General features: G+C 42.7%; 1 protein-coding gene across 1 annotated transcript in view; it reads left to right on the top strand.

Moving 5' to 3' along the window:
- The window catches only part of TM4SF18 (transmembrane 4 L six family member 18), an 82,024-nt gene extending 71,730 nt beyond the window's left edge, over positions 1 to 10,294 (top strand). Inside the window, exon 5 of the mRNA XM_069215430.1 lies at positions 10,114 to 10,294. Within this exon, the coding sequence (XP_069071531.1) occupies positions 10,114 to 10,128 (15 nt within the window). The 3' untranslated portion in view covers positions 10,129 to 10,294. The remainder of the gene's footprint in view (positions 1 to 10,113) is intronic.
- Positions 10,295 to 22,140: the final 11,846 nt, after the last annotated feature.

A 22,140-nucleotide genomic window follows, 5' to 3' on the forward strand; every position in this document is an offset into this window, starting at 1 on the left:
ATAGATGGCAGACCAGGTCAGAAATAGCAGATCCCCTGAAATGCCCCCAAGCAGCTGAGATGTTCCCCGCAGACACATGGTGGTTGAGGACAGAGGCATGGTGCAGAGGAGTAGAGTCAAAAGGCCTGATTACAACTTTGGAGGAGGGTGTTAATCCGTCCCAAATGTGACGGATATACCACCTGCCGTATTACGAGTCCATTATATCCTATGGAACTCGTAAAACGGTGGGCAGGATATCCGTCACATTTGGGATGGATTAACACCCTCCTCCAAAGTTATAATTAGGCCCAAAGTCTCGAGAATGTTCCATTTGGTCGTCAGTCAGTTATGACGTGAGGGGAAGCAACACAGCAGAAATAGCCAAGCACAGGGGCGCTGTACCTTGTGGGATAACAGAACCTTAGACAATAGGACCAACATTGCTCATAGGAGAACACTTTGCTATTAAACATTTGTTGTGGAGCAGAGCGGCAGATATATGAGAGCCACCATGTACCTGACCTAAGGATACAGAGAGAGTGAGCGGGGTCCCCAACAAGGCAATCCATATGGCAAGAACATCAAGATCAATAACAGTAACAATATCAAAAACAGTGATAACAACAATGACAGAATAGCGGAGGAAGACATGCATCATACTTAGCGCTCAGCAGATGGTCATTCCGGACGTCCGGTGACAGACTGCAGGCTGACAGCAAATGTCCCCATGAGACATTTCAGTCCATCAGTCGGCAGGTGGTAGGGTCTTCAGGGGGGACCTTGATTTATCTCTGTGCAGATCTTGGGTAATGTCTGCCATCGCCTGTAGACCCAAGTCTCTGCCATCCTGAGACCTCTGTGGACAATCTAGAAAGCGTTCCCTTTTATGTAATGCAAAGTAGGTGCGGAGGGCACCAAGGTCCATCTCCGTGGGTCCAGTGGAGGTATTGAATGTGGAAGGACTGGACAGCAGCTCCATGGATTTATGGTTCATGGGTTGGGCAGAGAGGCCATCCAAGTAAAAATATAGGTCTGTAGGCTCAAAAAAGTCCTTGAAGTTACCATTTACCGTTATCCACATGCGGGCCGGTTCGAAGAGCCCAAATTTAATGTTCAGATGACGCAGCTGAGGTCTAAGTGCAAGGAACGCTTTCCTTTTTTTGTTTGTTTTATGGGAGAAGTCCACAGCAATACAAATTTCTGGATCGTTGTGGCGATATGGGCCGTAGTAGTTGGCAGGTTGTTTGTGTCATAGGAAGCACGCTATGATGGGATGGGGGCCTCTCGCCATTTTTCTTGTGGAGGGGGCTGATCCTGTGGGCTCGATGAAATTCCTGTGTAGGAGAAAAACAAAGGCCCGTGAGGGTAGGAAGGAAGTCCTTAAGGAAAGCCCACCTCTTTCTCTGGCAGGCCAAAAAAGGTAACATTGTCCCTCCTGCTCCTGTCCGCCAGATCTGTGAGTTTATGTTGAAGGAATTGTAGTTCTGAGTCTACATCTGGCAGGTTTACTAAATTACTTTTGATGGTAGTCAGGGGATGATCCAGTTCTGTGACTTTGTCCTGGAAGCCGGCTATATCTGTACGGATCGACTTAGAGTCTGCAGAGAGATCCGCAATCCTGGAGTCCATGGCTTCCAGATGACGGCCTACTGCAGAGATTTTCTGCAGGATGTGCTCCATGGCAGTGTGTGAGCGTGAATCCACTGGGGCGTCAGCCGGGATGGGGCCAGGCATAACGGCAGTTGAGGATATTAGCCGTGGTTGTGAGACAGCTTACGAGAGGAGTAGCTGTTGTGTATGCTTACCGGATGATTTTCCAGAGGGCATCTCCACAGGGGGGGCATCGAAAGACCCAGGGGGCCAGTAGAGGCCAGAGCCAGAGACCCGGTGTCAAAGTATCAGCAGTGCCAGTGGGAGCCCAAATGCTGCTCAAAGGATCTTAACTATATTGGATCTGTAGGGCACAGCTGCGTCGTCTAGCGGTTATTGTCCCGCCGTGAGGAGAAAGTGTAGTATGGCTCACCAGTACTGAGGATCATGTAGACAATGAAAGTTGCGGTAGCATCAGGCACAGACCCTGGAAATTAGGCTGTTGGGCCATAGGCCAATGATAGAAAAGTTGCCAGAGAAGAGCAGTTGTCTCTGATGTCCCTGGCTACTATGAGAGGCCAGCTCTCTCTTGAAGATGGAAGAGAGAAGCAAAGTGCAAGTTAGTAGTACCCTAATGCATTGCCGTATACAGGTGTTAAGGCAAGGATTGTGTTGGGGGTGGAAGGAGAAGAGGAAGTCTGGTGCTCATGGTGCGAAGGGAGAAGAAGTGCCCCATGCGAAATGCATCTCCAGTAGCCCAGGGCTAGGGGGCACCACCTCGAGGCGGTCAATGCAGCGTCTCATAGAATTGTTGCAGTCCGCTGGGGAGAAGGTTCAAGGATGCCCCACAGTGTTGACTAGTCCCATCGGTCGGCAATCTCTTCTAGAATGCCCACCCCATGCAGAGATGGCGGCTTGTGGGTGAAGACAGCGATGGAGGCGTGGATAGGAGTAAAACAAGCCCGGTCCGTTGGCGTCCGCGCCGCCTCCAGTCCAGTGCAGTCATTTCAATGATTTCATACAGTTCCAACAGAATATTACATTATCTAATTGTTGGCAACATTAGGACCCTTTCTCACAGTACACAAAATGAGCTAACTTCTTGCATGAGAACTACAAATTTCCTGTCTTGTTCGACAGATAAAACAAATATTGTTCGCCTTCAATACAATAGAACATTCAATATCACAGCAGCAACCAGGGGAAATAATTCAGGTCAGAGGGAACAGAATACACAAGTGATTTTCCACTACTGCTGCAAAATTAATCTTTGAGGCCTAATCAAACTAAGAAAGCCTCAATATGCATTAATATATTAATAAAACCTATTGCGCACCTTACAATTCAAATCAAATATGCAAAGGAAATTATTTAATTGCAAACATCACTTATGACATGTTACAGCAATTTTAAATGTGCATTTATTTTTCTGCACATATGTAACTCGCAGTAATACAATTCATTTAAATCAATATAAGTATGATTAATTCATAGTCATTTAATACTTTCATTATGATTTTCTTCTTCATGAGAACACTCTTTACATTAACTCACTTTAGTACTTCCTTCAATATAAATGCAAAATATCTTTCATGTTAAAACTTAATATCTAATAAGAACGGCGGCCATATGGTCCACCGTAACTCAAACGTGCACATTTTACAACTCATGTTATTTTCTCTGGTAGGCTTTAAATGCAGGTTAATTCGTTACCATATTCTAACTTCTATGCCACTAGTATATTAATTAAATTTGATCTCTGTCACCAGCTACAATATTTATACCTTTGAATGTCAATCATGAGTCTAGAAGATTTCAAGAACTGGGCTCTGTCTTTGATACAATCACTGCTACAAAGATAAGTGATACTAGGATTGCACCACTTAAAGAACTATCTGCGTATAGTTAATAACTGGAGTCAGGTACACTCCAAGGAGATAGATTATACTTTGTACTTAAGAGTGCATCATTCAAACTCAAAAATGTAATTCTAGTTACCAATGAATGAACTATGAAATGGCATTGCATCAGCAAATTCAGCCAACTTGATATTACCTGACAGTGCACCCAATAAGATAAGTAAATGTTTTACACAGAGAATGCCAGTTTAGAGCAATTCATCTACAAGAGGAATATCAGTTTGCTCAACACCAAAGGAATTACAGAAAAAAGAAAAAAAATGAGAGGATGGAGAAATTTGCCAACTTCAACTACGAGTATGTAGTCTACCATGATGTGTTTCAAAAAAGTAGAGTTATCTCACCACCTCTGAAAGCTACAGAAAGAAAGGCTATCTTTGCTCTTAGTATCAGTGTCAAGTGTTAAGCAATAAAAACAAAATAATGTGGGTGACAGAAGGAAATGGCCTTAGAAGCTAAAGTTTCAAACCTAAAGATTAATGATTGTGGCAGAAGAAAATCACAAATCAGGGGCCAACACTTCAAAGACCAAAATGTGGAATCTTTAGTAAACAACCACAGTCATATTAAGCGTTAGCTTACTGTTATCAGGCCAGTTCCTCCTTCTATACTAGACCCTTATGACCTCGCCAACTACCAATCCATCATTCACCTAACATTCATCAGCAAAATCATTGAAAAATCATTAGATGTTCAACTCCGAGATCACATTAATACTAAACATTTCCTGCACGATCACCAGTCTTGTTTCTTATTATGCTGCAGCACAGGGATTACTACCTTACACATTATAGGGGATGCCCTACTTACCACAGATGAGGATGACCCCTGCCTTCAGTACTACTGGGCCTCTCAGCTGCCTTTGACAAGTCAAAAATCCCAACCTCATACACAGCCCGGAGTCTTGAATGGTATTCATTGGCAATCCCTTTCACTGATGCTCCTCCTATCTTTCCAACTGACACCAGTTGGTTTTTCACATGGGCATCTCCAGGTCCCAAAAGACCCTATGACCTATGGAGGCCCTCAGGCTTCATCTTCAATGCTTACATGTAGCCTCTTGGTGCTCTACTCACAGATAACAACTTTGAGATGCACCAGTATGCCAATGAAAAACAAATCTACTCGAAAGTCTCCTCTTCTACAGACATCCAACACATTGAATATTGTCTGTACATAATCCGGACCTGGATGCCCAGTGCCAACCTGAAGCTCCTCAACCCAACCAAGACAGAATTCCTGTTTCATACCAAGAACAACAAATAAGCAACAAAACAAAACTGGCTCAATGACCTGAATCTTGACAGATTTGAACATCAACTTTCAAAAAATGACAAACCACTTGGATTTACCCTGCATACCACCTTCACCCTCAAAGAACAATGTGCCCAAATATTCAAGGGTGACCTGATACCAGGCCTGTCTTCTAAAGGAAGTGGAATCATTCCTTCCAGAATGTGACTTCAGAACTATTGTTGAAGCTTTTGTAATCTCCAATCTGAATGGATGCAAGACCCGGTTCCATTAACTCCTAAACTCCACACTAGCACAGTTTACGGGCATTCTAAATGCAGCTGCAGATCTCATTGACGGCCTGAAGAAACATGATCACATCACCAGCATTCTGAAGCAACTCCATGACTCCCCTTACCAGTCTGAACCATCTTCAAAACCAGCAGCATCATTTACAAAGCCACCAATACGAGCACCCCACTTAACCTGCAGTCTATCTTGCCATTCTTGGTGGTTCTAAGAACACCCACAGCCGGGACACCATAAGACTGTAGACTTACATAACTTTAGAAAAGAAAAATCAAGGCAAGCAGGTCTTTTTCATCTATGTATCTATGATCTGGAACAACATTGCTTTGTTCATTAGGGCCATCCTAACTCTGCTCCAATTTAGGAAAACGTTGAAGACACACCTCTTTAAAGAACACTACATCACAATGCATTAATATTGCAATCACCAGCTACCTTTTCTTTTATTAGTTGACTTTATGCTTGACTTTGACCCTGTACAATGCTCCGCTGCCTTTTGGCTACGTTGCGCTAATTAAGTGCCACATACATACATGTTGTTGGACTTGACCCTCTCTGCAGGGTCTTCCCGGAAATTCTCTTATTTTGCTGAATTTGTTTTTGTTGGCTTTAGAATTCTGCACACTTTACCACTGTAAACCAGTGCTAAAAAGCTTGTGCTCTCTCCCTAAAACATGATTGAAATTGGCTTACACCTGAGAGGCATGTTTAATTTACTTATAAGTCCCTAGTAAGGTGGTATACCATATAACTATGACCTATAAATTAAAGGCTACCAATAGGCCTCCAGCACTCATTGTGCCATCCACTGAAGTACTCCCTTATAACATGTCCAAGGTCTACCATTGCAGCCTGTGTTCAGGTCAAATCTGCCAATTAGACTTGGCAATATAGTCCGCTTGCCAAGCCCTAAACTCCTCTTTTATTACATATGTCACCCCCAAGGTAGGTCCTAGTAGCCCATAGAGCAGGGCACATTGTAATTAAAAGGTTGGATATGTACTTTCATATTTTGCATGTCCTGGCAGTGAAAACAGTGAAAAACAAAATGAATTTTTCACTACTGCGAAGCCTTCCTCTCCCATGGGATAACATTGGGTTGCTTTATTACATTTATTAAGTGCTAACCTTTAATTGGGAACAGGTAAGCCTTTCATGTTTGTTGCCTGATAAATTGTAATTTAAAAACCTCTTTAATGGTAAAGCTGGATTTTAAGTTACAATTTCAAAAGGGCCACTTTTGGAAAGTTGGCATTTTCCTGCCCTATTTTGTGCCTGCAGGAGGTTCCTGGGTCACATGATTGTGTATAGTTGGCAGTTGGACTTTGTTTATGCCTCCCAGACAGCCACACCATAGAGAAATTCAGTGTGCCTGGATGGACCATCAAATGGCGGGATTGGAGAATGAGCAGTGCTGGGCACAGCCCCTCCTTGTAAATGAACAGGCTGTGTTCTGTCTTCACATATAGGATTTGTCACCATTGTATTGTTCATGCAGCCAGACAGAAACCAGAGCATGGGGATGTCAGGAAACTTCAAGCACTTCAAAGGGAGTGTTTTTTTTAGAAAGCTTTCCTCCTTTGAAGAAGGCGCCAGGTATAAGTATATGACCATCAGATCCACCCTTCAATTCACTTTCTGGACCTGTGGAAGGACTCTCGGAGGACTGCCTGATGCTGTTCCATGCTGTTTATTGTGTACTTCAGGAGAATGCTTGCTGCTCCTGGAAGGACTGCTTTGCTGCCTGAAGCCTTCCTTGAACCTTTAGAGGCCTGCCATGCTCCTTGAGTACTGTTCTACGGCTGGAACCCAGGACTACCAGACTGACTCCAAGAGCTAGCTGGCTGGCCACCTGATCAGAGCCTCATGGACAGAAAATGCTCCAACCACCTTGAACCCGCAGCTGGACCCAGCATGACTGAGTCCTAACACCCAAGTGGTACTCCTCTAGTCCTGGATCCTTGATGTTGCGTTAAGGATGTCCAGATAACCAAAATACTAAACCTTGGGAGTTATACATTTATTTGTCTAAATACTAGTCTGGGAACTAAGAGGAGAACAGGGCCCACCTCCTGATCTATCGACCCAAGGTGCAACACAGGTCAGTTTAACTGTGCAGCACCTCCCATTACATTCTTCTCTGCAGACCCAAATTCTGTTCAGCTCTTCTCTGCCAAAGGGGTATCCGACCTCGTGAAACTCTTGTCAGCTACAGTCTCCAGCTTCGTCCCACAGGAGATATTTGACTTTCAAGAAAGACCCTAAGTCCAAACGTAGAAATCTTCTCTGTGACTTTGTCCAGCGGTTCCCTGGCGATGAGACCTCCTTGTTGAACACTGCCTGCAGCCTTGCATCTCTGAACTCTACTGTCTCAAGCAACTTGTTACTGAAATTTCTTCTAAGTCCAAAGGTAAGCATTGACTGGGCCCAGTTCCCTTCTTCTATCTGACTTGTGCTCCATTGATGTTGGCCATATCTTTTGACTATGACCCAGCTTTGTGTGAATAGATGTCCACGGTTGTCGCTTTGATCTTTTAAGATCTAATTTTTACCTTAGGTTTTAAAAATGTATAGCTCCAGTTCTACTGATTGTTTTTTGCCAATTTGGTTTCAAATTATGTATTAAAATGTACTCTGTTTTCTAAATTAGTGTGGGGTTTTTCTTGTGTTTTTTTTCTCACTTTATTATTGTTTCTGTGCTGCATAAATACTTTAAGCATTGTCTCTAAGTTAAGCTTGACTGCTTTTGTGCCAAGCTTCCAGAGGATTAAGCACAGGTTAATTTAGTGACTTTTTTTGGTTCATCCTGACTTTAAAGAGTCTTTCAAACTATGATTCCTCATACACCAAACATGACTTTCATACCTGCTCCCAATCAAAAGTTATCGCTTATTAAATTTACTTAGGTAAGCTGATATTATCTTATGAGAGAGGCAGGTCTTGCAGTAGTGAAAACAAATTTGGCAGTGTTTCATTACCAGGACATGTAAAACCTAAAACCACATGTCCAGCCGTTTCAATACTATGCACCTTGCCATGTGGGCTGTTTATCCTTGGGGTGACATAAGTATTAAAAAGGAAGGTTTGGGCTTGGCAAAACGTTTATGTTACCAGGTCAAAATGGCAGTAAAAACCTGCACACACAGGTTGCAATGACAGGTCTGAGACATGTTTAAAAAGGCTACTTAAGTGGAAGCCACTATGAGTGCATCAAGCCCACTCATCGTATTTTATTTACAGATCCTGGGTGTGTGTGTAGCACCATTCTACTTGAGACTTGAAAGTACATTTAATGTGCTAGTTGGGTGTAAGCCATTTTTACCATGTTTAAAATTAGCATTTTCATAAAATGGGGGTCTGGGATGGGGGTTAAGGGAACACTTTTCAATGTGAGCCTGCAGAGAGGACCAAGTTTAACAGTGAACAGTGACCCATTCATATTTTGTCACTAGAGAAAAAGTAAAGCCTTATTTAGGGTCTGACTGGCAGAAACTATGCCACTGCAAACAGCAGAAACTATGAACCCGCCTTACTCAGGGAATAGATTCTGCCACATATTGAATGTGCCAGCATATGTTGTAGTGGAAACTCTTTAAGCAACAATTCGACTGATCATAAATTGGCAGTGACACTTTGTGCTTTTTGATGAGAGGCTATTGACTAACAGGGTTTATTTCACAAGTAGAAAGATATAATGTGTCGATACACAGCAAAACATGCAACCACCTGCCATGCTGTCCAATAGGCAGGTGAAAATGAGAAGAGATGCGCTTCTGCTACTGCCAAAGGGCGCTGGGCTGTTTTAGATCAGCTGCCATCTTGTTAGAGACTTGTAAGCTATTTCCTGCTCTAAATTAGGTGGACTGTATGCTATTAAAACAGAAGAACTTCTACTATGTTTGGACAACCAAATATTAGAGCAATTGCACAACAGGAAAAATGTTACATTTCAGAAAATATAGGCCCTCATTATAAGTTGGTTGTTAAATTCCGATATGTGCTGAAACTGCTGCTACTTTACATAGTGGAATTACAAGTTTTCCAAAAACTTAGCATCTCTCTTCCATACAAATTTCAGCATGTTAAACATGCCAATATTATTGTGGGAAAATGCTCAGTAAGTAGCAGGACATTATTATTTTGGTACCGTATACACCAAAATCTGCTTATTATTCTACATTAACGGGGAAAAACCCGAAATTGGGTATAATTCATAGCTGATAAATTCATACTCACTGAAGTTGCACTTGTGGTGCAATAAATATCACACCAATTACCCCCAACCCACAATGAGAGTAAAAGTTGACATATTGCCTTCCTCTGTCCAGACCAAGTTGTAACTGATTTCACGGCAGGTTTCATCGATTTCTAGTATTTTGCCTTCAGCACCATCCTCACGGTAACCGACAACAGCACTGCTAGATTACATTTCAATTCTGTTTTAATATATTTGGGGAATTTTTTACTTTCCCCAGAGTACTTCAGGCCTGGAATTGGAAAAGTGAACACCATACCAAGGCCCTTTTGTGGTACATTGCAATTTCTTCAAAATTGTAGGATTGGAGTTAAAATAGTATATTGCATTCCCAGTGCCTACAAAAACCTCTGCTACTCTGAGAGTGGAATTGACTGCAGAAGCGCTCAGGTCCGCTTTGGGACCATTCTAAAAAGTCCCTAGCATAGTAGGAGGCCAGTCATAGAACACTGACGCTGAAGCATGCAGTGCTATCAGGGGCACTGTTGTCAATGGTGCAGTAGGTGTGCGGGGCAACGGGGCACACGGGTCTGAGGTTCTCAGTGCACCCCAATGACCCATGTCCTTTATTATCCAAATGAGTTTTTCGGGAGTCCATTTTGTTTGCTTGCATAAGGGCCCATGGCAACCTCGCTACAACGCTGCGCTCTGTACGTCCCATTGTCTGGAAGGAAACCTATTTACACACTGCAGTGGTATTTGTTGAGTGAGTGACTTATGAAGCTGTGTTAAACTATATTTGCTACTCTATGTTCTATGCGTGTGTGATAATTTAACATTTGTTTAATTCTTGTTTTGTAATCAAGTTATATTTCTGTTTTGCAGCCTGAATCCATCTGAGACTGGACATGTGCATGTCAGTCAGAAACAACCTTGCTGTTTTTCGCATTTCACTGTAAAAATGTATAGTTTAAACTAATTTATAATAAATGTGACTATCCTACCTCTTTAAAATCATTGCTCCTGGTATGTTTATCATCAAATAAACTAAACCTCTACACATGTGCACTTTTTGTCTTATTCAAATCTACCTTTGCGCTTATTTTAGTAATGCTTTATTTTTTTCCCTTTTTAGGTCGAGTGTAGGCGTGTAGCCTCTTGTATACTTTTAGCATACTTCTGTGGGCTGAAAGCCATTTCATTTGCGCTTTTCAGTTTCATGTCAAAATCCTTGCTTGCTAGTGATCAGTCATGCTTCTTTGCCCCCCCCCCCCCCTTTTTCTTTAGGAGTAGGGACTACTGTATAATTATGCTTTGTTGTGTTTATCTGTTCTTTGGGGGACTTTTCTTTTTTTGGTTTCCTGCTCGTGATTAGTCAAGCTTTCCTCTTCATTTGCAGAGCATTCTTGCTCTCAGCTAACATTCACTATAAGTGTTTGCTTTTTACAGGATGTTGTTACTTATTTTTTTTCAGCCAGCATATTACTCTTGTCTTCCCTCCCTGAAAACCTAAATGCAGAGCATAAACCTTTTCACAAAACAGGCGCCAGCACAGTACAAGCACATTCACCTAACACTTGCAGAGCCTCGCATCCGGCGTCTTTCTTCCGTGGTCCTCCCTGCCAACCCTCACAAAATCCATAGCTTATTTCCCTCATCAGGGTCATAAATCTTCTCAAGCTGTTTGTTTGCTTCGCTCTCATGTCCTAGCTCAACCACTGTTATGGTTAACCTTAAACACACGCTTCACTGCTAAATAACATTTGACTCCATCAACAGATGCCCAGAACCAGAGCGCTCCCCAACCACCACTGTTTATTTAGTACCGTTGCCTTCTATACTAGGGAATGTGACTAAACTATAGCCCCATAAAAAGGAAAGGTGAAGGCAGAAGTATGTGGAAAAAAGTAACAATTTCCTTTACATAAGCCATGATACTACACAAAGCTTAACACCGTGTGCACAAAAACCAAAAACATTTGACTAAAAATTTTAATTTACTCATTTTATGAGTCTCTTTGTTATTTTGTCTTAACAGAAATGCACCATAATCAGGTTTCCATAATTTCAACCTTTCCTGTGGGTTTAGAGAAATTTGTTAATATCACATACTCTTGTTTTTAGTGCATTGGGACTGCTGTAATGTAATACCCGGTATTATCGATACTCTCCTATTGAGCAAGTGAATTGAAGTTTTTATTCCAGTTTCCACATATTCACAAGTTTCGGGTCATTTTCTATTTGTCCCTGGAAACAGTCACTCTAATTTCACATGCACAATTACTGCATCAGGTTGAAGTCCCGATTCTGGAGGTAATGACTGTAATGGAGATAGCGAACTAAGCTGCGAACTCAAAACTAGTGATTGTTAACTGCTGAGTAGGTGTAAATTGTTTTATTTCTCCCCTTGCGGTTAGGGCGTGTAGTGCTTGCTGCATTGGATTTAGGATGATGTAAGGGCCTTCTGGGCAACAGGCAAAATAACATTTTGGTGGTGAAGAACTTCCTTACTTCCTAAAAAGAAGCTAATTTTCTCAACTTTTCTTGTGATTTGGCTTCACATAGTGCTGGCACTTTAGGGCAGCAGCAGAGTAGCAGTCTTATCTCATTTTTGGAAACGCCAGCCCTGTGTTACATGCATGCGCGTACATGTGACAACAGTAGCCAATAGTTACTGTCACTGATATGGGTCAGCAGTATAATGGACCAGAACCAGAGTGCTCCCCAACCAGCACTGCATATTCAGTACCCTTGCCTTCTATACTAGCGAATGTGACTGAACTATAATTATATAGAGCCTAGTTCCCAGGGGTCTCTGTTGCCACGACCATCTTTCCAAATCATGACGCATACACACAACCAGCACAGGGACTGGGCTGCAGGTCAACCATCACTATTTTGCCGGTAATTATAAAGCTTTTTAGACATTCTACCAGTGCCTCTTATACATCAATGTTCACGCAATCACTCTCTAACCGCTGTAGGTATTGTGGCAGCACGTAACCTGCATCATCGAACCTAGGGCCAGATGTAGGAAGCCTTTTGCGCCTCGCAAACGGCGAACAACGCTGTTTGCGAGGCGCAAAAGGCTTAACGTGATGCACAACCTCAAATTGCGAGTCAGTACCGACTCGCAATTTGAGGCTGCGACTCGCAAATAGGAAGGGGTGTTCCCTTCCTATATGCGACTGCATCGCCATGCAGAGATGGTTTGTGACTGCGAATGCGGTCGCAATCCAACTCGCAGTTACCATCCACTTGAAGTGGATGGTAACTCATTCGCAAAAGGGAAGAGACCCCTTCCCCTTTGTGAATGCCCCCAAAAATATTTTTTCAGAGCAGGCAGTGGTCCTATGGACCACTGCCTACTCTGAAAAAAACGAAACTAAATGGTTTTGGTATTTTTTCTTTTTGCAGCTCGTTTTCCTTTAAGGAAAACGGGCTGCAAAAAGAAAAAAAAAAACTGCTTTATTCAAAAAGCAGTCACGGACATGGTGTCTGCTGTCTCCAGCAAGCCACCATCCCTGTGAGTGCCTAGACTCGCTATGGGGTCGCAAACTGCGACCCACCTCATTAATATTCATGAGGTGGGTCTTTGCAAACCCCATAGCGAGTCGCAGAAGGTGTCTGAGACACCTTTCTGCATCTCGGATTGCGAGTAGCAATTTGCGAGTCGCTATGACTCGCAAATTGCAAGTCGCAATTTGATACCTACCTACATCTGGCCCTTAATTTCTAAGAGCCACACATTAGTGCCTGTTACTTGTCCCCTCTCTTCAATCTTGAGGACCTTTGCTGTTGAACTTTGCATGCAGTGAAGAACAGAAAGCATCCGGTCTGTTTATTATAGCGCATATCTCCGTACATCTCCATACGAGTTTTATAAACTAGTGTCCAGTGTTTTTATTCTGCAGTGAACTGATTGATGCAATCAGGGCCGGCTTTAGGGCTGGTGGCGCCCTGTGCAACAGTCTTTTTTGGCACCCTCCACCCGATGATCAACTCCTCGCAATCCCTTACTACCACTTGGAAAATGAGCCCCTCGTCTCACCATAGCCCCCCATTTCACATACATTAATTTGTTGTAAAGCTCTAGTAAAGGCTAGCTTTACTAATACACTCAGTTAACCACATAAAATATAGTTCTATTGTTTAATATCGGGTCAAAGCTGCCGCGAGACAAAACTCCCATTTCTCTCCCTAGCAGGAACATTAATCACAAGAGGTATCTTGACATTTCAATTGCTTCCTGAAGGCTGGTTTTCAGCAGATGTTTTTAAATCGTAAATTTCCTAAGTTATTGCTAAACACAGCGCCCCCCTGAGGTCAGCGCCCCCAAATCCAGGTCAGCACCCGGTGCGGCCGCACCTCTCGCACCGCCCTAAAGCCTGCCCGCATGCAATAGTCACAGTATAATGCAATGAGGCAAAACGCATCACGCCAAATATGTCCGTTTTCTACACGTAAAGCAACGTTAACTTGTGGTCTAAAGTAGGACATGCGTATTACATCGGGCTGCCACTTACCTTCATGTCGGAGGACCATGTTTCTAGTCCTGCGCTTTTCTGTTAACCATCTGCTATATTTTGCCACTAGAATCAAACCAATATTGCGCTTCCCATACTGCATCAGTTTGTAAAAGGAAAGCATGCCATTCGAAACATCGTGTTTCAGTACCATACAGCAAGGTGGCAAATTACATATCCAATGAGGGGGTTGCGTTTGGGATAGAAACGCCAGTGCTTAACTGATGTGTGCAAACATGAATGGAAGCTGGCAGTGGGGGTCTTGGAATATATGATATTTTCGATGCCAGGAGAGAACTATTTCTAGTAAGTGGTATGATATTGAAGTACAATACAAGTTTATGTTTTATGAGCGTTTTCAGTGGTGGTTAAACCTAACAATCCCTCTGTTCCCCAGTCTGCCAGTGGCCCATTCGGTGTAAGACATGTTCAGCAGCATCGGAGAGCAGTGCATTAAGACTTTAAATTTAGAGCGGTATTGATGGTCTACTCACGTGCAAGGGCAGCTGTCTGCAGAAAAGCAATTTGTTATTGGACAGCAAGCTGCTTCTATAAACTTGTCTCCTCCCGATTGTTTTGTGCTCCCCTCCTCAGTAAGAGGCCCAGAGCAATAACTGCAGTTTTAAGAAGTCTGAAATGATTTCTCCACTCTGATAAAATCACATCTGTCTGGAACACACTGCTCAATAGGATTCCGTATAGTGCAATTTATTCACCCCTCTGGGAGGGCGAGATTACAAGGCGACAAAGGCACTGCTGTTATTTTGGTCACACACTATCTGCTGTATCTTGGTACTGTATTTATACCACAGAGTTTCCTCCGAACCAAGATCAAATTATTTGTCCTGCCATATAAACGATTTGAAGGAATTTCCTTTTCAGTGTGGCCATTAGGATGGTGAACAAAGAACACTCTTATTGAAATCAATGAGCTTTTAGCTCCATCATTCTGGCTTCCCCCCACCTATATTGGGCTGTCAAACACTTATGCTACTTCGGTGTAATTTGCTAGCGCAAAAAAATAACCTGGTGCAAATAGCATTTAATTTGTGTGTTGGATCTGTTTTTTTTTATTTTGCTTGACTTTATGTTTGAACATGAACAAACGTTTTTATTATTTTGTAATTAGTTATTGATTAGTTATTTTTACCTTTTTACATGCATTAACAATCAGTCTTTGACATTTTTTGTGGATGTTCGTTACCACTGGCAGTTAATAATACATTTATATCAGGTGTGATCTGCACCCATCTCTTAATGAGAAGCGAACGCTAACACTTATACACAGACCTATGGTTAAAAAAATGGAGTGATTGCAAGATTGAAGAAATAAAAGGTGTAATGTATACTCTGCAGCAGAAGGATTGACTGAGAGAGCCACAGTGTCATAATGCTGTCACCTCATGTCTGCGTGGGTAGAGAATCTGCTCACTCTCAGGGCCAGCCGTGCAGTACATTCATAGTGTTGAGTCTTTCACAATTTTCGTTTGTTTTAATAGCTGGTACATGTGAAGGAAGCTTGCATTGTACCTTCCATGTGAGGGAAGCTTCATTGTACCTTCTCTGTAAGGACAGCTTGCATTGTACCCTTCGCATGAGGGAAGATTGCATTGTACCTTCTATGTGAGGGAAGCATGCACTGTACCTTCTGTGTGAGGGAAGCTTGCATTGTACTTTCCCTGTGAGGGTAGCTTGCATTGCACCTTCTCTGTGAGGGAAGCTTGCATTGTACCTTCAGTGTGAGGGAAGCTTGCATTGCAGCCTTTGTGAGGGACGCTTTCATTGTACCTTTTCCCTGTGAGGGAAGATTGAATTGTACCTTCCATGTGAGGGAAGCTTGCATTGTACCTTCTCTGTGACACACGCTTGTCTGGTAGCTTCTCTGTGAGGGAAGCTTGCATTGCATCTTCTGTGTGAGGGACACTTGCTTTGCACCTTCTGTGTGATAGACGCTTGCATTGTACCTTCTGTGTGAGGGAAGCTTACATAGTACCTTCTCTGTGAGGGAAGCTTGCACTGCTGATGTGCTATGTCTGCTGTGTTTGAGGGAAGCTTGCACAGCTGCCTGCACTGTATCTGTTCCTTGTGTAAGGGAAGCTTGCATTGTGCATTCTCTAAGAGGGAAGCTTGCACTGTTGCTGCTGCGCTGTATCTGCTGTGTGTGAGCAAAGCTTGCACTGCTGCTGTGCTGTATCTGCACTGCGTGTGAGGGAAGCTTGCACTGATGCTGTGCTGTATCTGCTATGTGTGAGGGGAGCTTGCATTGTACCTTCTATGTGAGGGAAGATTGCATTGTACCTTCCATGTGAGGGAAGACTGCATTGTACCTTCTCTGTGGCACACGCTTGCCTGGTAGCTTCTCTGTGTGGGAAGCTTGCATTGCATCTTCTGTGTGAGGGGCACTTGCTTTTGACCTTCTGTGTGATAGACACTTGCATTGTACCTTCTGTGTGAGGGAAGCTTACATAGTACCTTCTCTGTGAGGGAAGCTTGCACTGCTGCTGTGCCTATGTCTGCTGTGTGTGAGGGAAGCATGCACTGCTGCCTCCACTGTATCTGTTCCTTGTGTAAGGGAAGCTTGCATTGTGCATTCTCTAAGAGGGAAGATTGCACTGCTGCTGCTGTGCTGTATCTGCTGTGTGTGAGGAAAGCTTGCACTGCTGCTGTGCTGTATCTGCTCTGCGTGTGAGGGAAGCTTGCACTGCTGCTGTGCTGTATCTGCTATGTGTGAGGGGAGCTTGCATTGTACCTTCTCTGTGAGGGAAGCTTGCATTGTACCATTTTTGAGAGGGAAGCTTGCATTGTACTTTCTCAGTGAGGGAAGCTTGCAGTGTACCTTCTGTGTGAGGGAAGCTTTCATTGTACCTTCTCTGTGAGGGAAGCTTGCATCGTACATTCCCTGTGAGGGAAGCTTGCATTGTACCTTCTGTGTGAGGGAAGCTTGCAGTGTACCTACTGTGTGAGGAAAGCTTGCACCAGTTCACAAATAAACTACCTATCCCTCTCTATCTTCCTTCCTATCCATTCTTTGCAGCTCTCACCCATATATATTCACCACGCCACATAATTCCACTACACAAATACACTCCATACCACACAATTCCACACTGCACAATTCCACAAGTAACAATGAAAATACAAACTACAAATTTCCACTCAACACCACATACATCCCCTGCACTCCAAACCAAAACACATAAATAAGAGACATTGACATTTACAACACCCATAGCTCTAACTCTCGCAAATACAAGACGTATTGCATTCCAAATGCTTGTTTTGCTAATTTCCATACTATGGGAAAGATCTCCTTTAGTAGTTTTTTCTTCTCCTAGGTCTCTGTTGATGTCGGGGCCTGCTTCTGGGACCAGAAATGGGCCACATCATCAAACATTTTACACTGGCGCTAATCTTTGTCCTTGGTGGTACGTGAGGCTGTGCTTGGTGCAAACATCTTTTAACACATTATTATGAAAGTATTTAGTGGTGTTAATGTGTGACAAGAATATTTGTGCATATTTTAGTGCAGAATTTTGTTGTGTTCTCACACACTCCAATTTTGTTTAAATGCAAAGTCAATAAGCCACATTGTATAATGATGTAATTTTGGAAATTTCACATCACAAGCATAATGAGAACATTCTGAGACTAAGCACCATCATGATGAAAATGCTGCCCAGGTCTATACAAAATCCAGTTCCTGAGTTTTTCATTGGAAAGATGACTTTCATAAAAGTGATGAATTTGACTTTTACTTGGACAGATGAGAGTTCTCCATTCTCCCTGCATTTACGGGGTCCCTTGAGGAACTCTGCTGGTTCGTCAGGCACTAACAAAACTGCTAGAACAATTTTTAGAGTGGTCACTGTAGTCACCATGACAGGGAAAAATGCAAGCACAGAGAACAAGTGTAGCAAATGAGCCTTGCCTACTCAGCAGGAGAGTGATAGGAGAAGAATATGTGTTCAGTGGTGCATTGTGGAGCATACTGTTGCAAATATATGGCAACAGTATGGTGCAACATGGACTGGCAATTACTGATAGTACATTTCCATTGAAATGGGCACTACATTTGCAGACATTCAATTTTACTGCTAAACAGATATGATGCTGAGTCGATATTATTTATCATTTGTGTGTCACAAAAGTGTTATGATATGCTTGATGCTATTAAAATCTTTGTTTCTATCGCACTAAAGAATAACAAAAAATGGAACATGTCTCATTTATACGTACATACTGCTGAAATTTATTGTGTAATATTTTTATAGTTCATTTGTAATTATTTAAAGTGTGCCCTGGGAAACAATTGATATCCCACACCTTTTTCGTCATGCTTCATGTGCCCCATAAAGCAAGCTGCTTGAGCCTATATGTACAAACCCTTCATTGAGATTTCAAAGCTGTTTGGGAACGTTTTTTTTTTAAAGGTCCAAAAGCCAAATTGTGAAGCGGTAACCTGTTACCGAATTGCAATTTGGTTTCAAAAACCGGTATTTGGAAGGGGTGTGTGTAGGGTGTCCCTTTCTAATACCGATTCACAATGGTATATATGAATATTTTACAACCAAATTACAGTCACAAAACATTCATTTTTTCCCCCACCTAGGAGGAGGTGGTAACCATTAAAAAATTTGGAGGGGGCCCTTTTGTGACCCAGCCCCCTTTGTAAATGTTAATAGATGTATTTTTTAGGAGCAGGCAGTGGTGGCATGGACCACTGCCTACCCCTATAAAATGAAATGTAAACATTTGATTCTTCATCTTTTTAAACACATCCCCTTTTCCTGTAAGAAAAATGGGCTGTATTTAAAGAAAAAAAGATCTTTATTAAAAAGCAATCACAGACATTGTGGTCTGCTGACCACCGCAGGCCACCATCTCTGTGATGGCTGTGATTCCTAATGTGTCGCAAACTGTAATCTACCTCATTTCTATAGATGAGGTAGGTTGATTTGCGACACACTAGGAATCGTAAATTAAAAGGAACGTATTGAATACATTAGGGAAAACAATGTCTTAATTGCCAGTTGCAGACAATCGCAATTAGGTAATCGCTATTCCTATAATTTGTACATATGAGCCCTGGGTCACAAAAATTTCCCTCGCCTTGCTGTTAGTGTAAAGAGCCATCTCAATATTAAAACAATAGGAATCAGTTTATTGGGAGACATTCCCTGACATTGGACTGCTGTCTGTAACTAGACAGCAAATGCAGTGTGATAAAGCTAACTGTAAAGGCCTATTTGTGGCTCATTATCCGGAATTACTGCACAATTATATGGGGGTGCTGCAGCACCTGCCGCAGCCCTACTGTCAGTGCCACTGAGCACTAATGCCAGCTGATGGAAGAGCCAGTGGAAACCTGGTTTGTGTTCCAAATATCAGCCATGCTCATTTACTGTCTGCTGAAGGTGCTGTCTGGAGTCTTTGCTGCTCACACTGTTCTCCAGAGAAAGAAAGGCCTGGGGCAGAGATGTTGGAGACTTTCTGGCCGAGATCAACTACATGGCTGTGGGGGTACTCATGCAATGCAAAGTGTCACTTTGTGAATCAAATAACTTTGTGAGACAACTTCCCAGCCTTACATTTTCCTAGGGGTTGAAAGTCGATCTTTGTGCAGCACCAAAAACTAGTGCAGAGAAGGATCACCTCTCAGCTTATTCATGCAAAGGCAGAAACCTCCATTTCGCAGCACTCAAAACAGAAAATGTTTCTCGTCAATTGCCTTCAGCTGTGGGTTTCAAGTGAAACACGACCCCCTCAGTGGCATTGTGGTCAGTGTTGTCGATCTTTTGAAAAGTTTCAGTTCATCCAGTCAAACTAAGCTTGATAATCATTCATTTCTTCAAATATTTAGTTTCCTTAGCTTTATTACTACTCATTTGTTCAAATCTTTCATTTTCTTACCTCAGATACATGTGTTTTGCACTTCATGAGCTCTTCGGTACTGAGTGCCAAACTTGTTTGCAGCATCACATTTAAATACTAGTGCCCTTTGGTGCACAACCATTTGCTAATTTATGCAAAGGGCATTCTGGGACAGATCTTCATAACATTCCTTAGCTTTTAAGGCACAGCCAGTTCAACTATAATAGCCCAATACCAGGTAAAACCAGGTGCAAACACAGAGCAAGCAATTGTTCACATAATACCTAAATATTACCTATATGCCATATTAAAAAGCATACATCTAACACCACATGCTTGTCTGCGGATGTCTTCACATTAGAAATTGTACTTGAGTGTGTCCCTTCTGCTAAAATCCTACACGAAACACCAGTGGCTCCCCATTGGAACACAGTGCAAAGCTGTTGGACACACTAAACAGCTTATATTTTAGCATGAGTACCACTAATAACTTCATCAGCAAGTGACTGTATATCTAACACTGCAGAGTCTTCTATCATTAGCACATTAACACAGCAGTGCTATTTTTCATGCAGTGCTCCATTGCATTAAGAAAAGAAAGGATATTTGGGACTAGGTGTCTGTGTCCACTGCCACATGATTTCACAGATCTTGATCCTGGATGTGATGCATGAAGAAAATGCTCTTTTTTTCTCTTACAAGACTGAAACCTTTTTAAACAGACAAATAAGTGATACAAGAAAGAGAGAGGTTTCCTGGCATCGCTGGAGGACTTGTGGCATGTGCGTGCTGACCCATGCACGGATTATGACATTCCAATGCCGCGGTGGCGGTCGGACCACCATGGTTATGGTGGTCTGACCGCCACATTATGAGGTTGGTGGACAGACCCACCAACTTACCACTGTGCCCGCAGGAATCTCCTATCCGACAGGCTGTCGGTGGGTGCAGGTTGTTCGCTGCCAGTCTTATCATGGCAGTACCACTGCCATAAATAGGCAGGCAAAAAACAGGTGCAGGGATCCCCCTGCCCAGCACCATGGACTGTGCAGACTGTGAGCATTTCGAGGGTGCTGGTGACCCCTGCGTGCAGCAGCATTGCTGACAATGCTGCTGCCACTTTCCCGCTGGGCTGACCATCAGAAACGAGATCACCAGCATGGCGGTGACCACCCCATCTGGAGTTTGGCGGACGGGTGTTCCCAATAGTGCCCTCAGTGTCTGGTAATGTAAGCAATACAACAACTTACCCTTTTTAACAGTGACACTATTCACCCAAACACCGGTAGGCCATGAGTACATTTCAATTCAGGGAGGTTTAACCGGTTAACTGTAATAGCAGTAGTACTGCAGATAACATTTAAGCCATTTATGCTGCTTAGGCAAATAAGGACATTTCAGTAATAGATGTAATTTTAGGTGGACCTTGATTAATCTACCCAGGTGTGACACATATTAACCCAGAGTAATGGGGATTATACATCCGTCATGACATGAGTTAATCTATCGGTAGTTTTAGGAAGCATGGCTTGTGTAAGCCAAAAGAAATAAACGTGGAACACTCTTCCCACCCACCGGCGCCAGACCAAAGATCTCCTTACCTTCAGTAAACTTCTCAAGACCTGGCTGTTCGAGCAGTAACAGCACCTCCCCCCTCATCTTCTCCCCCTCCCCTCCTCAGCGCCTTGAGACCCTCACAGGTGAGTAGTGTACTTTACAAATACCTGATTGATTGATTGATTGATTGATAGAATGCCTGATAGGCCAAGCAGTAAGCAGTTTACATTTCACACCAATGGCACCATTAGTGCAAATAAGAGTAGGACAATAGCACACTGCAGCTCATGTGAGTACCAAAAACAGATTAAATCCTGCAGAAATTACAGTACAACAAATGTATGTTGTACTACAATTTCTGCTCCAGGCAGACTCTGTGCTCCTGTTTCCATTAACATATCAAGATCAGATATATGTTAATAATGGTGGGTTGTGAGTAGATCCAGTAATGTAATAACAATAGTACAGCAATTATATTTAACATTCAGTTTACATTCACTTAGTTTTGTAACTTATTGATCTTAGACACTTGTATGGAGAAAGAGGTACCACTGAAGTGGTTCCTCTTGTAGAGAGGAATGGTCAGCTACAGTGACAGCCTAGAAAGGAGGCTTCACTTCTGTATCTTCTTCGCATTACTTGGATAAAAGCTGGGATATTTCAGTGGGTGGCCCTTTTGGTGGGAACAAATTCCTGAAAGTTGAAGGCATAATGATCGGTAACCATTAAAGTGCTGTTGAGATCAGTGGGATGCTGTCATGTGGATGAACATGAAGCAGTTGTCTTGCTGTGGCTTTCTCTTTTCAGTAATGAGACTGAGATCCTGTTTAAAGTATGTATGTCTAATTGAGACATAACACAACATGAAAAGTTGTCACCTGCTACTTCGCTGGGAATCATAGATGTAGGAACATTTGTCTTAGACTGCACATGGTGAAAAAGGCACGTCACTTGCCTT

Source organism: Pleurodeles waltl, chromosome 11 (assembly GCF_031143425.1).
Source record: "Pleurodeles waltl isolate 20211129_DDA chromosome 11, aPleWal1.hap1.20221129, whole genome shotgun sequence".
Lineage (NCBI taxonomy): Eukaryota > Metazoa > Chordata > Amphibia > Caudata > Salamandridae > Pleurodeles > Pleurodeles waltl.